Consider the following 20,895-nt stretch of genomic DNA (forward strand, 5'->3'; position numbering starts at 1 on the left):
TTATTATAAAAGGATGTGATAAAGGATGCAGATGAACATCTAGGAAGGTCTGCATCATGTGGGAAGGGTGCAGAACTTTCATGCCCTCTGGGTGCACCAGGTTTCCAGCACCTCGATGAGCTCCACAGCCTGGAAGCTCTCTGAATTCCATACTTTCGGGATTTTATGGAGGCTTCATCACGTAGGCATGATCGATTATTAACTCCATTTCCAGCCCTTCTCCCCTCTTTGGAGAGTGGAGTGAGGCCATGAAAATTCTAATATTGCTTCATCTTTCTGGTGACCAGCCCCCATCCAGGAGCCCACCCAGAGTCACCTCATTAGAACGAGAGACATTCCTATCACCTAGGAAATTCCAGGGGATTTAGGTGTCAGGAACCAGAGGTCAGAGACCAAATATTAGAGCAAAAGTTGCTCCTAGTGCTCTTATCACTTAGGAAATTCCAAATGTTTTAGGAGCTCTGTGCCAGGAACCAGGGGCAGAAACCAACATATGTATTTTCTGTTATTTCTCAGAGAGTGATTAGGAAAAAAACCCCAAAACAACTTAAAAAGGCTCCTTAGGAGGGTGATAATGAGAAAAAAGTTGGAAAACACTGCGTTGGAGGAAAACTTGTCTAGTGTACTAGTTAACAGCTCAGGTTCTGAAACCCCTGGAGTCAGACTGGATATACCGTATTTCCCCATGTATAAGACACACCCTTTTTCAAAAAATTTGGGGTCTAAAAACTGGGTGTGTCTTATACAGTGGTTGTAGATTTTTTTACAGTGATGAGGAGTTGTATGAATTTTTTTTTTTTAAAGATTTTATTGGGGAATTGGAGGGGAACAGAGCTGGAAAATCGGGGGAAGGGGAACAGACAAGTTGCTATTGTTTTGTTCTTCAGTCTAGTTGTGGAGGATGTTGCTTCACTGGCCCAAGCTGGCACCATCATTGCGCTCTTCCTGGGCGAGGCAGATTAGTCGCTGGCTTCTGGACGGCCGCTCACTGCGGCTGCTGGCCACTCACGCTGGCTGCTGGCTACACATGGTAGCCCATGGCAACCCACTGCCACAAGGGCTACAGCCTACGCCGTCGCCGGCAACTCATGGCAGCCCAGCTCCAGGTTGAGCTGTTGTTCAGCATCTTAGCTGCAGAGGGCAGTGTCACTGGCCCTCATATGTGGGATTCGAACCGGGGCACTCTGGCATCCCAAGCCAGTTCTTAACCAACGCGCCACTCGGCCGGCTCCCTGTATGAATTTTATGATGAATAAAACTTGAGTTCAGTAACTTTATGTAACTTTCCCCCCCCAAATTTTGGGCCCCAAAATTAATGTGCGTCTTATACATGGGGAAATACGGTAACTTCTGTTACTCCCTCTTACCAGCTGCCAACAAGTGACTTCATAGCCTCAATTTTCTTATCTGTAAAATGGAGATAATAATAGTACTTTCTTCAAAGGATTGTTGTGAGAGAGCCACTTAAAGCATCTGGTGCTTGGTAAAACTCTAAATCATTTTTAAGAAGCTCTAGGAGAGAGAGGGTCTTGCTTATTGCAGTATTACCATTCCTCAGAAGAGTATCTGGGACTTAATAGGTGTTCAGTAAATATATGTTGAATGAATGAATGAAGTGTGTCAGAGTTGCCTTTATGGAAAATGAGGAAATGGTGGTAGTAAGACATACTATACTCTCCTTCATTCTTTTTTCCTGTTAGGCATCTTTTATATTTACCTCACCTTAAATCTCGTGTGTGATACATTGCCTAATTTTAGCATTTACTTTTAAAGGTAGAAATGGACTGTATAAGCATGCAATACCATTATTATGTTTCAAGTAAATTGAGTGCGTTCAGGGCAAAAATGATATGTGGGTTCTATTAATAACACTCTTAAGAGAACTGATATACCTTTTTAAATTTATAAATCTTACTGATTTACATTTTTGTGTAAGGATGTCAGCTTGCAATTTATTCCACTGAACTTTAGTGAAACAGAGAAGACTACAATCAAATAACTTTTTTTTAAAACTTTATTGGGGAACAATGTGTTTTTTGGGGGAACAATATGTTTTTTCCAGGACCATCAGCTCTAAGTCAAGTTGTTGTTGTTCAGTTTTAGTTGTGAGGGTGCAGCTCAGCTCCAAGTACAGTCGCTTTTTTCAATCTAGTTGTGGGAGGGTGGGGGCGCAGCCTACCATCCCATGCAGAAGTTGAACCGGCAACCTTGTTGTTAGGAGCAGGCTGTCTCACCAGCTGAGCCATCCTGCCACCTGTTGGCAGCTCAGCTCAGGTGCAGCTCACTGGCCCATGTAGGAATCGAACCGGCAACCCTGTTGCTCAGAGCTCGCGCTCTAACCAACTGACCCACCCATCAACCCAATCACATAACTTTTGAAAACCTGATTTTTTGTGTATATTATTATTTTGTTTCAAAATATTTTTACTTGATATTCATAGTTTGACTTTTCCTTTGGCTTTATACTTTTGTTACTGAATTAAATTATTTAGATTTTTAAGCCTTAAATTTGAGCTATTATTTATTTTGTGTTTGTATAGTATACAACATCTATAGCAATGTAGTTAATAAGTGCAAGAACAATCCCATTGTTTTATGTGTATTGGCCTATAAAATAATCCCATCTCTTATATCCTGAACTGGCAATTTTGTGAGGTACTGTATAGTAAAATTATAATAACCTAGCTGCTGTTCCTCAGAATTGCAAAGTGATATTGACAGAGCTTGTTAATTGAATTCTTAGTTTTATTTTTTAAAGATTTTATTCGGGAATTGGGGGAGGGGAACAGCATTGGCGAATCGGGGAAGGGGAACAGACAAGTTGCTGAATTTTTACTTTTATTTACTGTGAATCCTGAAAAATTGTTTCAATAAAATATATCAGAAACAAATGGAATAAAGAAATAGGTCAAGCTATTTAAGTTGAACTTTATGAGACAGCTTCTGGTCCTCATACGATAGTTACTATTTAGATGAATTGTTTTTTATCGATTTCCTGAATTGTTTTTTTTATCAAATTACTTGGATGTACTTAGACTGATTAATAAAGGAGTGATTCATACACCAAAATGTCAAGTTACTAATTTACAAAAGAAAGTATGAATCAAAATAGTTCCTAATACAGGATAACTCACTATCTTCCCAGGATGGTTAGTTTACTCAGAAAAACATACGTAAATCAAAACATCAGTGCCTCTCAATTTAAGTCCTTAAATGATTTCATTTGGGGATTTTTTTTTTTTTAAGATTTTTATTGGGGAATTGGAGGATGGGTACAGCGCTGGGGAATTGGGGGAAAGGGAACAGACAAGTTGGTGTCCTTTTGGTCTTCAGTCTAGTTGTGGAGGATGTTGCTTCACTGGCCCAAGTTAGCACCATCATTGCGCTCTTCCCGGGCGAGGCAGATCAGTCGCTGGCTTCTGGACCACCGCTCACAGCCAGCTGGCCGCTCAGGCTGGCTGCTGGCGACACACGGTAGCCCATGGCAACCCATTGCAGCAGGGGCTGCAGCTTATGCTGTCGCAGGCAACTCATGGCAGCCCAGCTCCAGGTTGAGCTGTTGTTCAGTATCTTAGCTGTAGAGGGCAGTGTCACTTGCCCTCATATGTGGGATCCGAACCAGGGCCCTCTGGCGTCCCAAGCCAGCTCTTAACCATCGCGCCACTCTGCTGGCCCTGGGGAATTTTTTTGGTAAAGAATGAAGTCCAGTCTCTAGATATATCATCTAGATAATACATATTGAAAGACAAATCTGAACCAGTCTCTTTATTTTATTAGATGTGTAAATATCTCTACCTTTCTTTTTTTTAATTTGCTGTTCTGACGTATTATAATAACGAGTTACAGTTTCCAGAACTACCAGTTATTTATTACACTTTAGGTTGGCTGCTGCTTGGGAGTAGATACCTTAATTTCATCAGAAAAGCACTTCAGCATATAAGAGGATGGATCAGTTTTGGAAAGGATTTTTGTGAACCACTAATTCCATCTATTTAGTTTAGATTGTTGGGTATTTGTATTTGGGGATCTACCTGTTTGTTACCTTCATTTTTGAAAATTTTCAGATCTTCAATGTGCTATCTTCATTGACAAATTCTTCTAGATAGGAATGGTTTGGAAACCTTTTTGGAATTACTTGACAATTGTTTTTAACCTCCCTTTAGTTCTCTGTAGTAATCTAAAGATGATTTTGGAAACTGTGGGAAAGCTCTGCTGTAAAGCACATTCTAGGTTTTTTTTTCTCTCCTACCATCTTGTTCTTGTTTTGCAGCATTCCATTTCTGGTCCACCATAGTGCTTATGTATATTTTAATATAAGGCTAGATCCCCTGCCCCAGCTATCCCTTAGCAAAGAAAGAAACACCGTATTATCTGAATCAGTACAAAGTCTGTTATATTACTTGCTGCTTGCTCAGGTACTGTTTTCCCCCAATTGCTTTTTTTGTGTTTTTGTGCTTGGCTTTTTAAGAAGTCCTAAGAAACTAACAGATATAGTAACCATTACTAGGGTTATAATTTAATGATTTGCAAGTGTCAAATGTCATAATATATTAAAGATTAAGTTAAAAGCAATATATGTTGCTAGGTTATGGAGATAGGAATTTGCATTTACGAGATGAATGATAAAAGAACAGTTGTAATGAAATGCAAAAATGAGTATTTGTGATAAACAGAATTTCCAGTAACAGCATCATATGTACTGTACATTCAAAAAATGTTGTAAGTCAAATGATGTCCATTTGCAGAAATGAGGTTGGTGTGCTATGTAAGTCTATGTTAGGTAACTTATAATGGCTTTTGTGAAGAGAGTTCCATTAAAGATATATGTGAATGAAATGAACAAAATTGTTTCATGAAATAGAGTAAAAAAATTAAAATATGTTTTATATAACATTTTAACTGCAAAGACATTGACTTTAACCTAAATTCATAGATTCAGATTATGTAAAAGCTTTTTTGTTGTTGTTGTTGGGAAAAGTAAAAGTACAGGAAAATTTCTATAAAGTTTTATGAGATTATCTTAGTCTGTCAGTATTCAGCCTTACTTTGATTTGTTGAGGTTTTTTTCCCTCCCTCCCTTGTTTTTCATGTCCATACCATCTTCTCATATGTTTCAAGTTGCCCATCTCTGGCTCCTAGTACATATATGTTGATGATGAATTGTATGTACTATATTACTTTGGTCTCTTTTTGGCTGGGTAGTATTTAAATACATTTTGAATGTTGCTTCCCTAAGAGCATTCTACTGTAGTTAAAAATGTAAACACAAATATATGTTTTATAGTGATATAATATGCAAATAAAATGCAAATATAAGCAGACAAAAAAGATAGTGTCTAGCATTTTTAGTGATTCTACTTATATTAAAATATTTAGTATGTAGATAAAATTCAGATTTATGCAGAAATATGGGTAGGCTCAAGTGCTGATAGTTCACCTGTAAACCAGTTGCATTTGGAGAAAATGTATTTTGAGTTTGTTGCAGAGGTTCCCAGCTGGCTTTCTGAAATCAGCCCCATCTGCAGCTCCATCCTCAGAAAGGAAATATCCACTTGGAATGCTTCACTGCAACCCCAGAGGAGACTGACAAGCAGGCTGAATCCCCACAACCATGATTGTGATATGAGAGAGGGCCTTTTTTTTTTAAGTTCTGTGGGGGCAGCCTGTATAGGAAAACTGAAAGGGCTAAAAACTTTCATTTTCTTTCTGATCTAAACTTCCCTTACCCCTAATTAACAGTTATTGTCTATAATTCATGTGCAATATTTGATTACTAAGCCCTTCTTCCTTCCTTTTCCCCAAAATCCTCTCTGTCTGCCAGAAATGAAAGGTGGTATAGCATATTGTAGAAATTAGCATATGCATATCTCCTTTTTGTGAATATGCTAAAAGGGATTTTCCATCAGGATGGGTAAATACAGGTGTTCCCTCAGCTTCAGTTGTACCAGTAGAAAAGCTAGAACCCAGGGCCAATTGGGTAATCTCAGTAGATCTTTATAAAAAATGGCTCTTATTTTTTTGCTCCATTGGTCATTTGTGCCCAGTGTATATAGCCATAGGACTGACTGATTTGGGGGCATACTATGGAAAGAAGGCAGCACTCCTTATTCTCACAACTGTCGAGTTTTTCTTCTGAAAAAGTGTTAAGAAAGTTAGCCCACTTGTTACTGATGGATGGAACTTATAACTTAGGACATGATTAGTATCTGTGGGTGTCCCCCCCCCCACCCCACCACCCCGTGCCTAGGGCATAAGGTGTACTGCTTTCAAATTCTGCTAATTTTTGTTTTCATTTACTAGATAGTTTTATCCTCATTTTATTTTTACTCCACTTTCTTCAACAGATTGGCAGACCCGACAGAACTTTAAAGCTAAGAAAAATTGAAGTTGTTTTTCTTTCTAAATATGTCAGTGATTGATTCTGTTGTAGTTTAGTAGAAACACCAAGTACCTTAGTAGTTGGCATTATTCAAAGATTCCAAACCACACAAGGAGAGAAGCATGGATTTAAGAAGAATGATCAATGAATTTAATGTTTTGGACCTAGAAACAAAACTGTTACTCAGTTTTTTCCTTGTTGCTGGCTGGATATTGAACTGTAGGATATCATAAGGCAGCAAAGAAAGGCCCCAGGGGAATGACATTTATATTTATTAGTTATAAATTTGTGGGTAAACATTTTGAGGGAAAAAATGCTTAATTTAAGGAGGTGTTGTGCAGAAATGTGACCTTCTGGGTATCTACCTGTATTTTGAAAGGCTGACCTAATTTTTTTTTTTTTTTTTTTTTTCTATGATTGTCTTCCAATTAATCTACTTTTTTTTTTAAAGATTTTTATTGGGGAATTGGGGGGATGGGAACAGTGCTGGGGAATTGGGGGAAGGGGAACAGACAAGTTGCTGTCGTTTTGTTCTTCAGTCTAGTTGTGGAGGACGTTGCTTCACTGGCCCAAGTTGGCACCATCATTGCGCTCTTCTCTGGCGAGGCAGATCAGTCGCCGGCTTCTGGACGGCTGCTCACTGCGGCTGCTGGCCGCTCACGCTGGCTGCTGGCTACATACGGTAGCCCATGGCAACCCACTGCCACAGGGAGTGCAGCCTACGCCGTCGCCGGCGACTCATGGCAGCCCAGCTCCAGGTTGAGCTGTTGTTCAGCATCTTAGCTGTAGAGGGCAGTGTCACTAGCCCTCATATGTGGGATCCGAACCGGGGCCCTCTGGCATCCCAAGCGAGTTCTTAACCATCGCGCCACTCGGCCGGCCCCAATTAATCTACTTTTTAAGAGAGACAGTGAGATAGTGTTTATGTTTGTGTCTATTTAAAATTTTTCCTTCATAGAACTGATAGTCCTCTGCCTCTAGTCCCTACTTAGTTATTTGCCAAGAAACTTTGTCAAATAGTTACATTAAGGCCATTGGATTTTTATCATTTTTCTAGTGATTTCTATGGAACCAATGGGACTTCCCTACAATAATCCCAAACCAGTGTTTTCTAGTGTAAATTGATAAAGTTTTCTCTGAAGGGAAAGGTACCAAAATATAGAGGCATTATTTAAAATTATAGCTTCTTGTAGTAAAAAAACAGGTATACTGTACTATATATATGCTTTTGCCTAAAAACTTGTAAAACTACTCTTTAATGTTAATTACATTTGTTTTGCTTAGAGAGCAAGCCAGATGAGCGATTTTCAGAATTTTGTTGCTGTATGACACTGTTGAATATGACTTGATTTCAGGGGAAATATATTGTCCGAGAAAAATTACTGGCCTGTTTGCCAGCAGCTACTTTGTTTCATAGTTGGATGAAACTGGTGATGTTGGAGATGATAGATTTGGACTTGAAGCACATTAAAAGGGAGAAGTGCTTGATGATCTTTTAGATGATCGATTTATTGGTGAGGGAAGAAAGGAAATTTTCATTTAGAGCAGAAATCAGCAAATTATGGCCCATGTAGTTGTTTTTGTATGGCCCATGAGGCAAGAATGGTTTTTGCATTTTTTAGTGGTTGAAAAAAATCAGAAGAGTATAATATTTCATGCTATGTGAAAATTATATGAAATTCAAATCTCAATGTCCACAAACAAAGTTTTATTGGAAAACACAATGCTCATGTTCATATATTTTCTATGGCAGCTTTTACACTACAACAGCAGAGTTGAGTACTTATGACAGATATGATCTGCAAAATGTGATATAGTTTTTGTCTGGCCTTGAACAGAAAAAGTTTGCCAATCTCTGATTTAGAGGCAGTTAATTAACAGCAAAGTGCCTGGAGCCAAACTGCTCCTTAATGTCTCATTCTGAGACCTTTGGCAAGTAACTTACCTTTTTGTGCCTCAGTTTCTCCATCTGTAAAATGGGAAGAATAGTAATGTTGATTTCATGAGGTGATCATGAGGGTTAAATGAGTTAATATACATAAACCACTTAGAAATGTGTTTGGCATATGGTAATCACTAAGTATTAGATATTAGTTGATATCCAAGTATAAGATGCTAGTTGGAAATATTAGATTTAGTTGATAATGACTTTGTAACATGAACTGAAAAAATGCATTGAAATTAGTTCTGATGGAGAACAGCTACAAATACTATATTAAGGGAGTAATCCTTTGTTAACTGTATTCTTGTAGATCTTGATTCAGTGGTATAGAAAATACTGAAAATGAGGAATCCAGCACAAAAAAAATAGACAGTGAGCTTATGTCTTTACATTGCTGCACAAGGAAATGAGCATTGTATAAAAGATTACTTTTCTGGGGCCTGCTGAGTGGCTCAATTGGTTAAGAGCTCGCTCAAGAGTGCGAGCTCTGAGCAATAGGGTTGCCGGTTCGATTCCTGGCCTGAGCTGAGCTGCCAACAGGTGGCAGGATGGCTTAGCTAAAAAAAAACAAACAAAAAAAAGATTGCTTTTCTACTATGCAATGTGCTAGCTGTAGGGGGGAATTATTCACTTGAGTCTTGAAATGAAACAAGATAATGACTTCGTGATAATTCTAGAATGACCGTTTCTGTGATTCAAGTGGCTTTCTGTAGAGTCCTGTCAGAAGTATTTGGGGGCCAGCCGAGTGGCGCACTGGTTAAGAGCTGGCTTGGGACGCCAGAGGGCCCCAGTTTGGATCCCACTTATGAGGGCCAGTGACACTGCCCTCTACAGCTAAGATGCTGAACAACAACTCAACCTGGAGCTGGGCTGCTGTGAGTCGCCGGCAACGGTGTAGGCTGCAGCCCCTGCTGCAGTGGGTTGCCATGGGCTACCGTGTGTAGCCAGCAGCCAGTGTGAGCGGCCAGCAGCCACAGTGAGCAGTGGTCCAGAAGCCGGCGACTGATCTGCCTTGCCCGAGAAGAGTGCAATGATAATACCAACATGGGCCAGTGAAGCAACGTCCTCCACAACTAGACTGAAGAACAAAAGGACAGCAACTTGTCTGTTCCACTTCCCCCCATTTCCCAATAAAAAAAAAAAAAAAAAAAGGAAGTATATTTGGCATCTTGAATAGCTTAAACCTATCACTCCTGGCTGAAATATCACAACTTTTTAATGTTAGGGATAAACTGTCAATTTAAGAAGACTAAACTGTGGTATAAATGGCTTAGTCTCTAAGCTTGTTTCTCAATATTTGACTTTCTTTCCTCACTGGAGGGAAGACAAAGTGAAATATTCATTTTTAAGTGTACTGTTCAAGTGTTGAGTATATGCACATTGATGTGCAGTGGATCTCCAGAACTTTTTCATCCTGCACAACTGAAACTCTGTACTCATTAAACAACACCTCCCCATTTCTCTCTCCTCTTACCGGCCCCCGGACATCTACCATTCTGCTTTCTATTTCTGTGAGTTTGACTGCTTATACACCTCATATAAGTGGAATAATAATCCAGTATTTTGTCTTTTTGTGACTGACTTATTTCACTTAGCCTAATGTCCTTAAGATCCATCCATGGAACATATGAGAGGATATCCTTCCTATTTAAGGTCGAATAATATTCCATTATTCCATTATATGTACAGACCACATTTTGTTTATCCATTCATCCACTGATGAACATTTGCATTGCTTCTACCTCTTGGCTGTTGTGCATAATGCTGCTGTGAACATGTATGTGCCAATATCTCTGAGATCCTGCATCTGAATTTTTTGTTTAAATACTCAGAAGTGGGATTGCTAAACCATATGGTAATTCTACTTTTTAAGTTTTTGAGGAATCACCTTTTTTTTTTTTAATAGAAGCTGCATCATTTTACATTCCCACCAACAGTGCACAAAGGTTTCAATTTCTCCATATCTTTGCCAACACCTGTTATTTTGTTTCTTCTTTTTTTTTTTCTTAAAGATTTTATTGGGGAATTGGGGGAGAGGAACAGCGTTGGGGGATCGGGGAAGGGGAACAGACAAGCTGCTGTCCTTTTGTTCTTCAGTCTAGTTGTGGAGGATGTTGTTTCACTGGCCTTTGTTGGTGCCATCATTGCGCTCTTCCTGGGTGAGGCATATTGGTCACCAGCCTCTCACGGTGGCTCTTGGCAGCTCACACCGGTTACCAGTCACACACGGTAGCTTATGGCAGCCCCACTGCAACAGGGGCTGCAGCCTACGCCGTCGTTGGCAACTCGTGGCAGCCCAGCTCCAGGTTGAGCTGTTGTTCACCATCTTAGCTGTAGAGGGCAGTGTCACTGGCCCTCATGTGGGATCCAAACCGGGGCCCTGCTGTTTAGAGCTGGCTTCCCAAGCCAGCTGTTAACCAACGCACCACTTGGCCGGCCAATGACGTATTTTTTCTATGTTTTTCGTTGCAAAAATGTGTCATGACTTTTCTGACAACCCAATAAATATACTATATATTCTGTGCTGTTATGTCCCCTCCGACTCCTGGCAACCCTAGAATGTGGTGTCCACAGTGCCCTGTCTCCAGCAGCTCTGCTCAGCTCCTGTGGATTCATGGGTATAGTTTCTTTTATGGAGTCTGTCCATCTCATGTTAGGTTTTACTCTTTTCCTGCTGCCTTCTATTTTTCCCAGCGTTGTTGTCTTTTCCAAGGAAACCCGCCTTCTCACTATGTGCCCAAAGTAGCGCAGTTTCAGTTTTATTGTTGCCTCCAGCGATAGTTCAGGCTTAATTTGCTCTAGGACCCACTTGTTTGTCTTTTTAGTGGTCCAGGGTACCTGTAGAGCTGTCCTGCGATACCATTTTTCAGATAAATTTTTTTTTCTCCTATCAGCCTTCATGTCCAACTTTCATATCCATGCATACATAGTAACTGGGAGTACGAGGATATGGAGATCTTAGCTTTGGTCTCTAATGATGCACCTTTGCTCTTGGTGATCCCACCGAATTCGGCACTTACATATACATACATACAGTGAGTGATACACTTTTTAATGCGCCTTCTAGTTTGTAGCTTGTCTTTTCAATTTATAGTGTCTCTCAATAAACAGAAGTTTTCAATTTTAATTCATTTATTAGTCCTTTATAGTGTGTGCTTTGACAATCATGCTTAAGAAATCTTCCATATTCTAAGATCATAAAGATACTTTTTATATTTCTTATAAAAGTTGTAAAGCTTTGCTCTTTACATTAAGGTCTTTAATCCATCTGTCAGTTTAAGAAATTAAACTGTGATGAATCTTTACTTAAAATGTACAGTTCACATGTTGGCTTGAATGCCCAGTAAGGCTATGATGCCAAAAGTTTGGTAAATATTGCCTTAAATAATGAGGTACAGTAGTCCCCCCTAATTTACAGGGGATATGTTCCAAGATCCCCAGTGGGAGCTTGAAACTGCAGATAGTGCCAAACTCTGTGTGTGTGTGTGTGTGTGTGTGTGTGTGTGTGTGTGTGTGTGTGTAAAATTTTTTTTCTATACAGATTTACCTTTTCCCTTAAAGGAAGCACTTTCTGGCTTCTCTTCGGCATATCTGAATTGCCAGCATCACTACTCTTGAGCTTTGGGGCCATTAGTAAGTAAAATAAGGGTTACCTGAACACAAGCACTGTGATACCAGAACACTTGTTCTTGACAAACGAGACAGCTACTACGTGACTAACAGGTGGTAGCGTACACAGCATGGATACGCTGGACAAAGGGATGATTCACGTCCCAGGCAGCACGGAGCAGGATAGCATGAGATTTCATCACGCTACACGGAACGGTGCACAATTTAAAACTTATGAGTTGTTTATTTCTGGAATTTTCCATTTAATATTTTTGGACTGTGGTTGACCTTGGGTAACTAAAACCGCGGAAAGCGAGACTACAGGTAAGGGGGACTACTGTAGTTGGCAATAGTGGGAAAAAAACTCCAGGATACATGGTGCCTTGCATTAATGATGGCTGTTTTAAGAGATTTGTTTAAAAAAATTTTTTTCACAGTCTTGGCCCCAATTGTGGGTGATGTCTGCCATTCTGTTAATATTTAAGTTACAGATCACTGATTTCTCAACTGAACTGGTCTGAATACCTGAGTATGACTATATGATAAGCAAATCTCAGAAATCAAGGCATTAACTAATCATAGCACAATAGAACTGAAAAATACTCAGCTTGTCTGTTTTAATGTTCTAATCTTTTAATATAGAAGATATTAATATATAAGATGTATAAGATAGGTGTTTAAGATGTATAAGAAGAGTACGTAAAGCCTGTGATGACTGTAGGCCTTATCTTGAGTTTGTAGTGCTGTGACCTTTTTAGTTATTTAATGAGGGCTTTGTGTGTCTGTCAATATCACCACCACCTGCTACACAGCACCTTCGTTCTCTGCTGTCCACTTTTGGTATCCTAGGAAAAAAGTAAAACCAGCCTTTCTATATAAGCAATTTATAACAATAGACAGACATTTATGTGAGGATAAAATAGATCGGCTTTTATTATCAGAGGGCAGCTAATGTGCTTGGTTGCATCAACACTAACTTGAAGATGACATCTACAATAAAATATTATAACCTAAGAAGATGAAACATGTCCTTTTGGAAATACTAGTACTTTTGTTTGTTATGGAACATAATCTTAAATCAATAAACACCTGCCAAAAAAAATTCAAAATAGATATATTAATTTGAATTGGGTTGTTGAATGGGATACAAAAACTATTTTTAACAGAAACATGAACAGTTTTATCTTGTAAAAGTTTTTTTCTTTAGAAAAAGAACCTGCTTTCCCATGAGATGCTGCTAAATGGAATTCTGAATGTCTCTGAAAATATATATTTTTTGGAAACACAGCATTGATGTATCTAATTGAATAAAATATAAATGCCAATAGTAAATAGTACTGGTTTGCCCTTTGGCATACAATGCATAGAACTGAAAAAGAGGTGACTAGCTAGTTTCTAGTTTTTTGATGTTTGATTTTTGCGGACCACTGAAACCATGTAAAGGCAGCCATCATTTAAAAACTTCTTGTAATATTAGTGAAGCACAGTCACAGGGAGGGTTTATGATCCATTTATGATCCAATACTAATAGTGTCAGCTGTGCTGGTATCAGCTGAGAGCCCAATGAAGTAATGCAAGTAGAGTAGTAAACAAATTTAAAGTCACACAACAGCCCAGTGTGTGCACTTTACCCCCTAAGGGAAAAGTGAAACTTATAACACAGCTGTCTTCTGTCACCTAGAAACCTCAAGGGTAACCAGCAACTGACAAGGACCTAAGCATTTAAACCACGTAGTGTGAAATAAATGGGAACCTTTTGTAGTTCGAGTAGGAAATACAAGTGTTAATCATTTGATTCTGGTTTCTAGTATGAAATGGTCACTTAACAGTTTTTTGTTTTCAGTCTTTTCAATGTTTAATGTTTTAAAAAAAGAAAACCTGTACTTACTATTATATCTCCTACACATGTCAGTGTATTTCTTGCCACATAATTATCTTCTACTGTTAGGAATATAATAGTAGGGAGAGAGAGTTTATTTAGATCTGTTGTAAGCATTGACGATCTGTGACTCTTTTATAAGGGCAAATATGACAGACCATTCAATATTAAGTAGTCTCTTTGATTTTTTCCCCCAAGTTGAGGAGCCATTAACATTTCCATTGTATTTGCTGCCACTGTGAATAATAATGGTGAGGTTGTTCTCTTTCTATCCACTTAATTAATGTAATCAGTCATTTAAATCTTAATATGGCCTATGGTGAATAGTGATGGAATTCTGACTCATTTTTTATTAACACTTTATATTTGAAAATGGAATTGATATCTTGGTATATAGTAAACCATGGGCTTAAGAGACCTTGCTTAATTTTGTCATTAAGATGTTATTAAGATGGGTGATCTTGGCTAAGACACTCAAAGTTAGTAGGTCTCAATTTCCTGTCTGGAAATAAAGGCGTTGAACTAAATGATCTCAAAGAATCCTAGTTCTTATGTGAACATACCACATGGAAACCACCATCACAAAGAACTTTTGTAAATACTCTAAGCAGTGTATGTATTAATGTTTGTGTTTACTTTGAAATTTTTGTTAGTTTGAGAGAGCGAGAGAGAGCGAGAGAGAGCGAGAAAGAGAGAGAGAGAGAGAGAGAGAGAGAGAGAGAGAGAGAGAGAGAGTTTGTGTGTATGGGTGTGGGTGTGTGTGTATTCTGCTCGGAAAAGGTTATTCAGGAAACTTTTTTTTCTAAATGAATGTTAGATTTATTAAAGCTGTAAATTAAACAACTTAGAATCTTAAATTCAACTCTACAAATTGAATAAATTTTAACCATCATTTTTAAGATGTTTTGTTTTTTAAAATATGGCTTAAGATCCTTTTGATTTAAATTGCATTTATAAATTTAGTATTCATTTTTAAGTTCTTAAATTATCTGACAGATGTTTCTAAGTACTTAACTCTTCTAAACCTGATATTTATGGATTTTGTAAAATTTTAAATACATTTTCAGCTTAAAATCATAAGCCTGAATCAGTTATTCAGTGACATTCTAAATTGGAATCACAGTTTTATTTTTTACATACACTAATATGAAGGGCTTCTTAATCCAAGCATTTAAAAATACCAAATATATACCTATTCTCATATCCAACCCAAAAGTATTAAACTGTGGGCTTAAGTTACTTTTTTTCCCCTCTGCCAATTCCAAACCACATGCTTTCCTTTTCTCTCCCTCACAAATAACTTTTTTAAAAAAAACTTTTCATATCTGTGTTCTAAACCTGCCTAGTTCACCAAGACCTTTTCAGTTTCACTATCCCAAGCAATTTGAGGTTACCTTTCCAAGCAAATTTGGAGCTGTGTTCTCAGATAACTGAAGTTGAATCTTATGATTATTTGGAATCTAGAGCTAGACTTCCAGAGTGATTTTTTTTCTCGTGGACATGGGCATAAGTTGAGCCTAGCATTATAGCCTTTGGCCGCAGTGACTCAGGCCATGCCTTCCAAGTTGGGTGATCGCTCAGCCTGCCATCCCCGGACTCAAGTCCCTATCACTGAAGCCTCAAGTGTGATGGGTCTGCAATCCCTACACCTGGGATGCTGCTGACGCATTTCAATTAATCTGCTTATTACTCGATTCTGTTCTGTAGTCTTCTATTTTTTTATTTGGCAGTCTATAATTTCTAACTATTTTAAGTGCTTAAGTATATTTTAAAATAAAACATATTTGGATTTTGCATGTCTTCCATGTCTTAATCTGGTTTTACAGTCACAGTTCTAAGGTTATTCTCATGAAAGTTTTAACTTGTAATTTTCACAGAGAATGTTATATCCTAAAAAAAGTCACAGAGAGCACATAAACAGGGATTATGTATATTTGGATCACAACCCTGTCTTATTCATGTATTATGTAATGTGATACCTTAATTCTCCAATTGTATTATGAGTTTTTTGGCATGGACTTTTTGCCCGCGCTGTCCAATGGAAAGGTAATGTGAGCCACATATGTAATTTAAATTTTTCTAGTAGCTACATTACTAATAAGTAAAAATAAACAGTTGAAATTAATTTTAATGTTTTAGTTAACAGTGCTGTAAACGTTATTTCAACATGTAATCCATATAAAAATTGAGGTTTTACATTCTGTTTTCATAGTGAGTCTTCAAAATCCAGTGTTATTTGACTTACAGTGCATTACTCAGGCCAGACTAACCGCATTTCAAGTGCCCAATAGCTTCATGTATCTAGTGGCTACTGTATTGGGCAGTGCTGTCTTATACTTTTGCAACTTAGTGCTGTAACATAATTGTTGCTTTATGTGTGACTGTATGTTTATTATTCTAATTACAGATTAATTGAACGAAATATAAAATATTTAAAAACGCATATCTTTTATTTTCTTTCTCTTAAAGGCCCTCCCTTCTTCCATGATTATAGTAGCAGTTTATTGTCCAGTGATAGCTGCTGTTTTCATTGTTCTGAAAATGATCAACTATCGACTCCACAGAGCACTTGATGCTGGAGAAGTTGTAGATAGGAACGCAAATGAGTTCACAGATCAGCGAGCCAAAGCTGAGCAAGGCAACTGTTCAACTAGGAGAAAAGACAGCAACGGACCGAGGTACGGAAACCCATGTCACTCAGTTTGTAATGATGTCGATCATGTGTGTGTACAGTGATGTGATTTGTGTCTTGCCTGTTCTGTTTATGCAGTTTTAAGGCAGTGATAGGTCTTAACCACTGTAGATACAGTGACAAGAACAGATTGTCATATCAGACCACAGCAAAGCTACCTGGCACAGCTGGGGAGATTAAATCAATATTGTTGACCTTACTACTAAATAACATGTTGGAACAATAATAGTTATAATTGATAATAATTATTCACACCAAAGACTAAAACCAATGAGTGGGTAGAGTCAGGGATGCTGCTATGCACAGAATGGTCCCCCACAATCAAGAATTACGTGGGCCAAAATGTCAATAGTGCTCAGGTTAAGAAACTCTGCTGCAGATAATGGTGTTTATTTTTGGTTTGGAACTGGAACAAGAACTTCAATGCCTGTTTGTTGAAAGGCAGTAATGGTGTGTTAGACTGTGGGCTTTAGAGTTGTACATACTTGGTGTTCAAATTTGGTCTCAGTCCTCACTGTTCTGAGTACCTGCAGTCCAGGGTATGGGAGAAAAAGAACAGATGTGATAACACATTGTAGAGTACGGAGTATTATTTTATCCTCCCTTCTTACCTGAACTCTGTACACCAGTGACTCGTTATTATATATAAACATGTATCAGTTTATGTTGTTTACTCCTCTGAAACCTTTGGCAAGGTTTTACACCTTTTGGTTTTTAGTTTTTTATCTGTAAAACGAGCATAGTAGCATTAATATCATAGATTTTAAGGGACTATTCCATGAGAAAATGCAAACAAAGTACATGTTCCTATGATTGTAATGTAATAAGTACTAAGTAAACATTTGCCTTTATTTTTTATTAATAATTTTACATTCAGTCTATAGTAATTTGGACTTGCTATCAGAAATGATATATAAACCTAGGCAAGATTATCTGCCATCTGATGAATGGATATACAAAATGTGTTCTGTCTATTCAGTGGAATATTATTGGGCCATAAATAGGTATAAAGTACGGTTACATGCTACAACACGGGTGAACCTTAAAAACATTAGGCTAAGTGAAAGAAGCCAGTCAGAAATCACCACATATTATATGATTCAGTTTATAAGAAACATCTAGAATAGGCAAATCTATGGAGACAGTAAGTGGATTAGTGGCTACTTAGGATTGGAGGGATGGGAAGGCCGGGGGTGGGGTGGGTAGTAATAGCTAAAGGGGTTTGTTTTTGAGGGGATAAAAATGTTCTAAAATTAACTGTTGTGATGATTGTACAGCTTTGTGAATATTCTAAACACTGTTGAATTGCACAGTTTAAATGGATGGTATGTGAATTATAAGTTAAATAAAGCAGGTGTATACAAACTAGGCAAGATGAGGGCTTGCTTTCCTTTCTCTGGTGTTGAATATTTTATTCCTTAACCTTTGTCTTGCTCTCCATCTTCTGATTTCCATGGAATCTGACTTAGAGAATGTATTCCAGTGCAGATAGCAGTAGTAATGTTGCTGGTTATTACTCATCACTAAATCAGTGTGGTGATAGCTTTTCTCCATATACACACTTAAGGTTTTGCCATTAGAAAAACATTTCTCATTCTGGCCTGTATATCTTGTATGCGTTAACTCCAAACAACTAACAAAATCGAGCATGTTCCAGTTTTTTCACATGTGGACATTTGTATGCTGAATTAGCCATCAGATTTGTAACTGAATTCCAGTGTTTAATTTTTATGAATGGATAGCAAATTAGAAAGCTAATTCTCCTTATTGAACATTAGCTAACTGTAGTCAGGGGCCTGGAGTTAGGAACCCATTAACAGGGACACGATAGTTATAAGACCATTAATAATAAAAACACGCTAGAATTCAAACAGTTCTAGTGATAAATACTTAAACGGAAGGTATACATACTTACATACTTGTCAGCAAGTTCCTTTTTGCCTATATCTTTTGTGCAGTTGTCAGAATACCCCACTCAAACAGGCTGAGGGAATTTGTGGCTCACATTACTGGAAAATCTATATGTAAGATATGTCTTCAAATGTGACAAGATGTGGTTTCAAACAATTGCTTCGTGGCCCTGTTTCCCTTCACCAGGCTGTGCTCTTTTCTTTACATTGGCTTCTTAGACAGGCTCTCCCCTTGTGGTTGTGAAATGGCTGCAGCAGCTATAGGCCTTACGTCTTCTCAGCAGTATAGAGAAATTTCTTCTCAACAGTAGAACACTCCTGGCCTGGTTCATAGTAGCTTGAGTTGAGGCATGTGCTTATTCTAGAACTTAAGCTCTGTGACCAAGAGAATGGGAATACTGATTGACTTTGGCCAGTAGACCTCTCCCCTAAACTTGAGGATGGGGTCAACCTCACCCAAAGCCATATGAGAGTTTGGATGGGGTAGTTCACCAGCAGAATTTTGGGTTGCTTTTTTGTTTGTTTGTTTTGTTAGGCTGAATTAGATGCTGGATGACAAGATAGTTCACATCTACTATAATGCCTAGCATATATACTAGCGCTTTTATCCTCGATAATAATAGCTTAAAAGTTTATTGAGTACTTACTTTGTATATACCAGATAGAACGAGTAAAAAACTTTGGACAAAAAATAAGATAATGATCATTTTTAGGTCTAAGTTGTTCTAAAAGTTGTGCTCCTAAGGAACTGTATTTTAAAACTTTATAGAAGCTTTTTTGAAATTTGGTTTGATTCCCCGCCCCCAGTTTTGGGGATCCCAGTATCTTTAAGTGCTGTATGTGGACTTCCTCTGTTCTTTGAATCTAGTACGTTTCTCTCTTTTGTGTAATGCCTGTTGTTACTATGTAGTGAGCTTAATTTTAATTTTTTTAACTTAAGCCTTCTGACTTATACACACAAATCTAAAATCTTAGGTTTCCAGTTCTGTAAACAAGGCAGTATATCAGTTAAATGTTGTTAGTTTAAAAAATACAGGTACAGGGCCAGCTGAGTGACCCAGTTAGTTAAGAGTTGGCTTAAGAGCGCGAGCTGTGAGCAACAGGGCTGCTGGTTCGATTCCGACATGGGCCAGTGAAACTTCACCTGAGCTGAGCTGTCGTTGAGCTGCCAACAGGTGGCAGGATGGCTCAGCTGGTGTAACAACAAGGTTGCCTGTTCGATGGTGGGCTATGCCCACCTGCAACTGAGACTGAACTCGGCACCTTGAGCTGAGCTGCTGCCTGAATGGCTCAGTTGATAGAGGGTGCACTCTTAACAACAAGGCTACTGGTTCGACTCCCACATGGGATAGTGGCTACGACCACCCACAAATAAGATTGAACTCAGCACCTTAAGCTTAGAGGCCACGAGCTGCTGATGGACAGCCAGATGGCGACTGGAGCCCTCCACAACGAAGATTAAAGAACAACAACTAGGCTAAAAAAAAAAAATACAGGTACAAATAGCTTGAGTAGGACGACTGTTCTCTTGCGTGTGCCCAGTCCGACTGCTCTTGGGGAGTGGTAGTGTAAGAACTGCTTACTTTCTGTGTTTACAATGACCGATTTCTCTTTGCTGTTAGGAAACAAAAGGCAAATCGTTTCTCTGCTAGAGTGGTTTTATGATGCAGATCATAAAATATATGCTATATTTAGTATGCTAGAATTGTAATTAAGGTCAGTTTCCAACATTGGGTTGGGTGTACACAGTATGGAAGAGTGTTTTAAATACTTTCAAGTAGTGATGTGGTTATAAAATAGTTCCAGTTATTAGACTTATAAATGAAGAATGATCATTTTTTTGGTCATTCGCTCTATTAAAAATGGGAACATCTTAATTTTATTAAAAAAAAACATAAAAAGAAACCTGTTGACGGCAGAATAATAGCAGGTACTTTTTTTCTCTCGTTTTTTTCCCACAGTGATCCTGGTGGGGGGATTGAAATGTCTGAGTTCATTCGAGAGGCCACACCGCCAGTTGGTTGCAGTTCAAGAAATTCTTATGCTGGCCTAGATCCAAACAACCAGGTAGGAACCTGTGTGATTTTATTTTGCCTTTTCCCCTCCTGTTGATGGTAGCCTCAGGAATTCTCCTGTCTATAATAGTTGGTGTTTGGGTTTATCTGGCTGATTATTAGTTTTTAGATTGTTTATTAATAATATCTTTTATTAACATTCTTATTTTTAACTGAGTTTTCACATTAAGTATATTTTTGCTGAGCATGCAGCTTAATAAACAGTTATAAATATTGCAGAACTGATTTTCTTATTGGTTATTTCAAAAGTTTATTAGTTTTAACATGTTTGTGTATGCTTATTTTTACTGCCATATAACTTTTATACAGCATAGTATACATATATTAAGTGTACACACAGCTCAGTGGGTTTTTACACACACACACACACACACACACACATATATATATATACATATATATATATATA

The 20,895-nt window shown here is 38.1% G+C and overlaps 1 protein-coding gene across 3 annotated transcripts in view; it reads left to right on the forward strand.

Annotated features, from left to right (window-relative positions):
• The window catches only part of LOC109376678 (pecanex-like protein 1), a 122,264-nt gene that overhangs the window by 22,243 nt on the left and 79,126 nt on the right, over window positions 1–20,895 (forward strand). For all 3 annotated transcript variants that reach the window (XM_019632752.1, XM_019632753.1, XM_019632751.1), the window contains exons 2-3: window positions 16,279–16,487; window positions 20,373–20,478. In XM_019632752.1, coding sequence (XP_019488297.1) covers window positions 16,279–16,487; window positions 20,373–20,478 — 315 coding nt within the window. The remainder of the gene's footprint in view (window positions 1–16,278; window positions 16,488–20,372; window positions 20,479–20,895) is intronic.

This window comes from Hipposideros armiger, unplaced genomic scaffold (genome assembly GCF_001890085.2).
Source record: "Hipposideros armiger isolate ML-2016 unplaced genomic scaffold, ASM189008v1 scaffold_1169, whole genome shotgun sequence".
Taxonomy (NCBI): domain Eukaryota; kingdom Metazoa; phylum Chordata; class Mammalia; order Chiroptera; family Hipposideridae; genus Hipposideros; species Hipposideros armiger.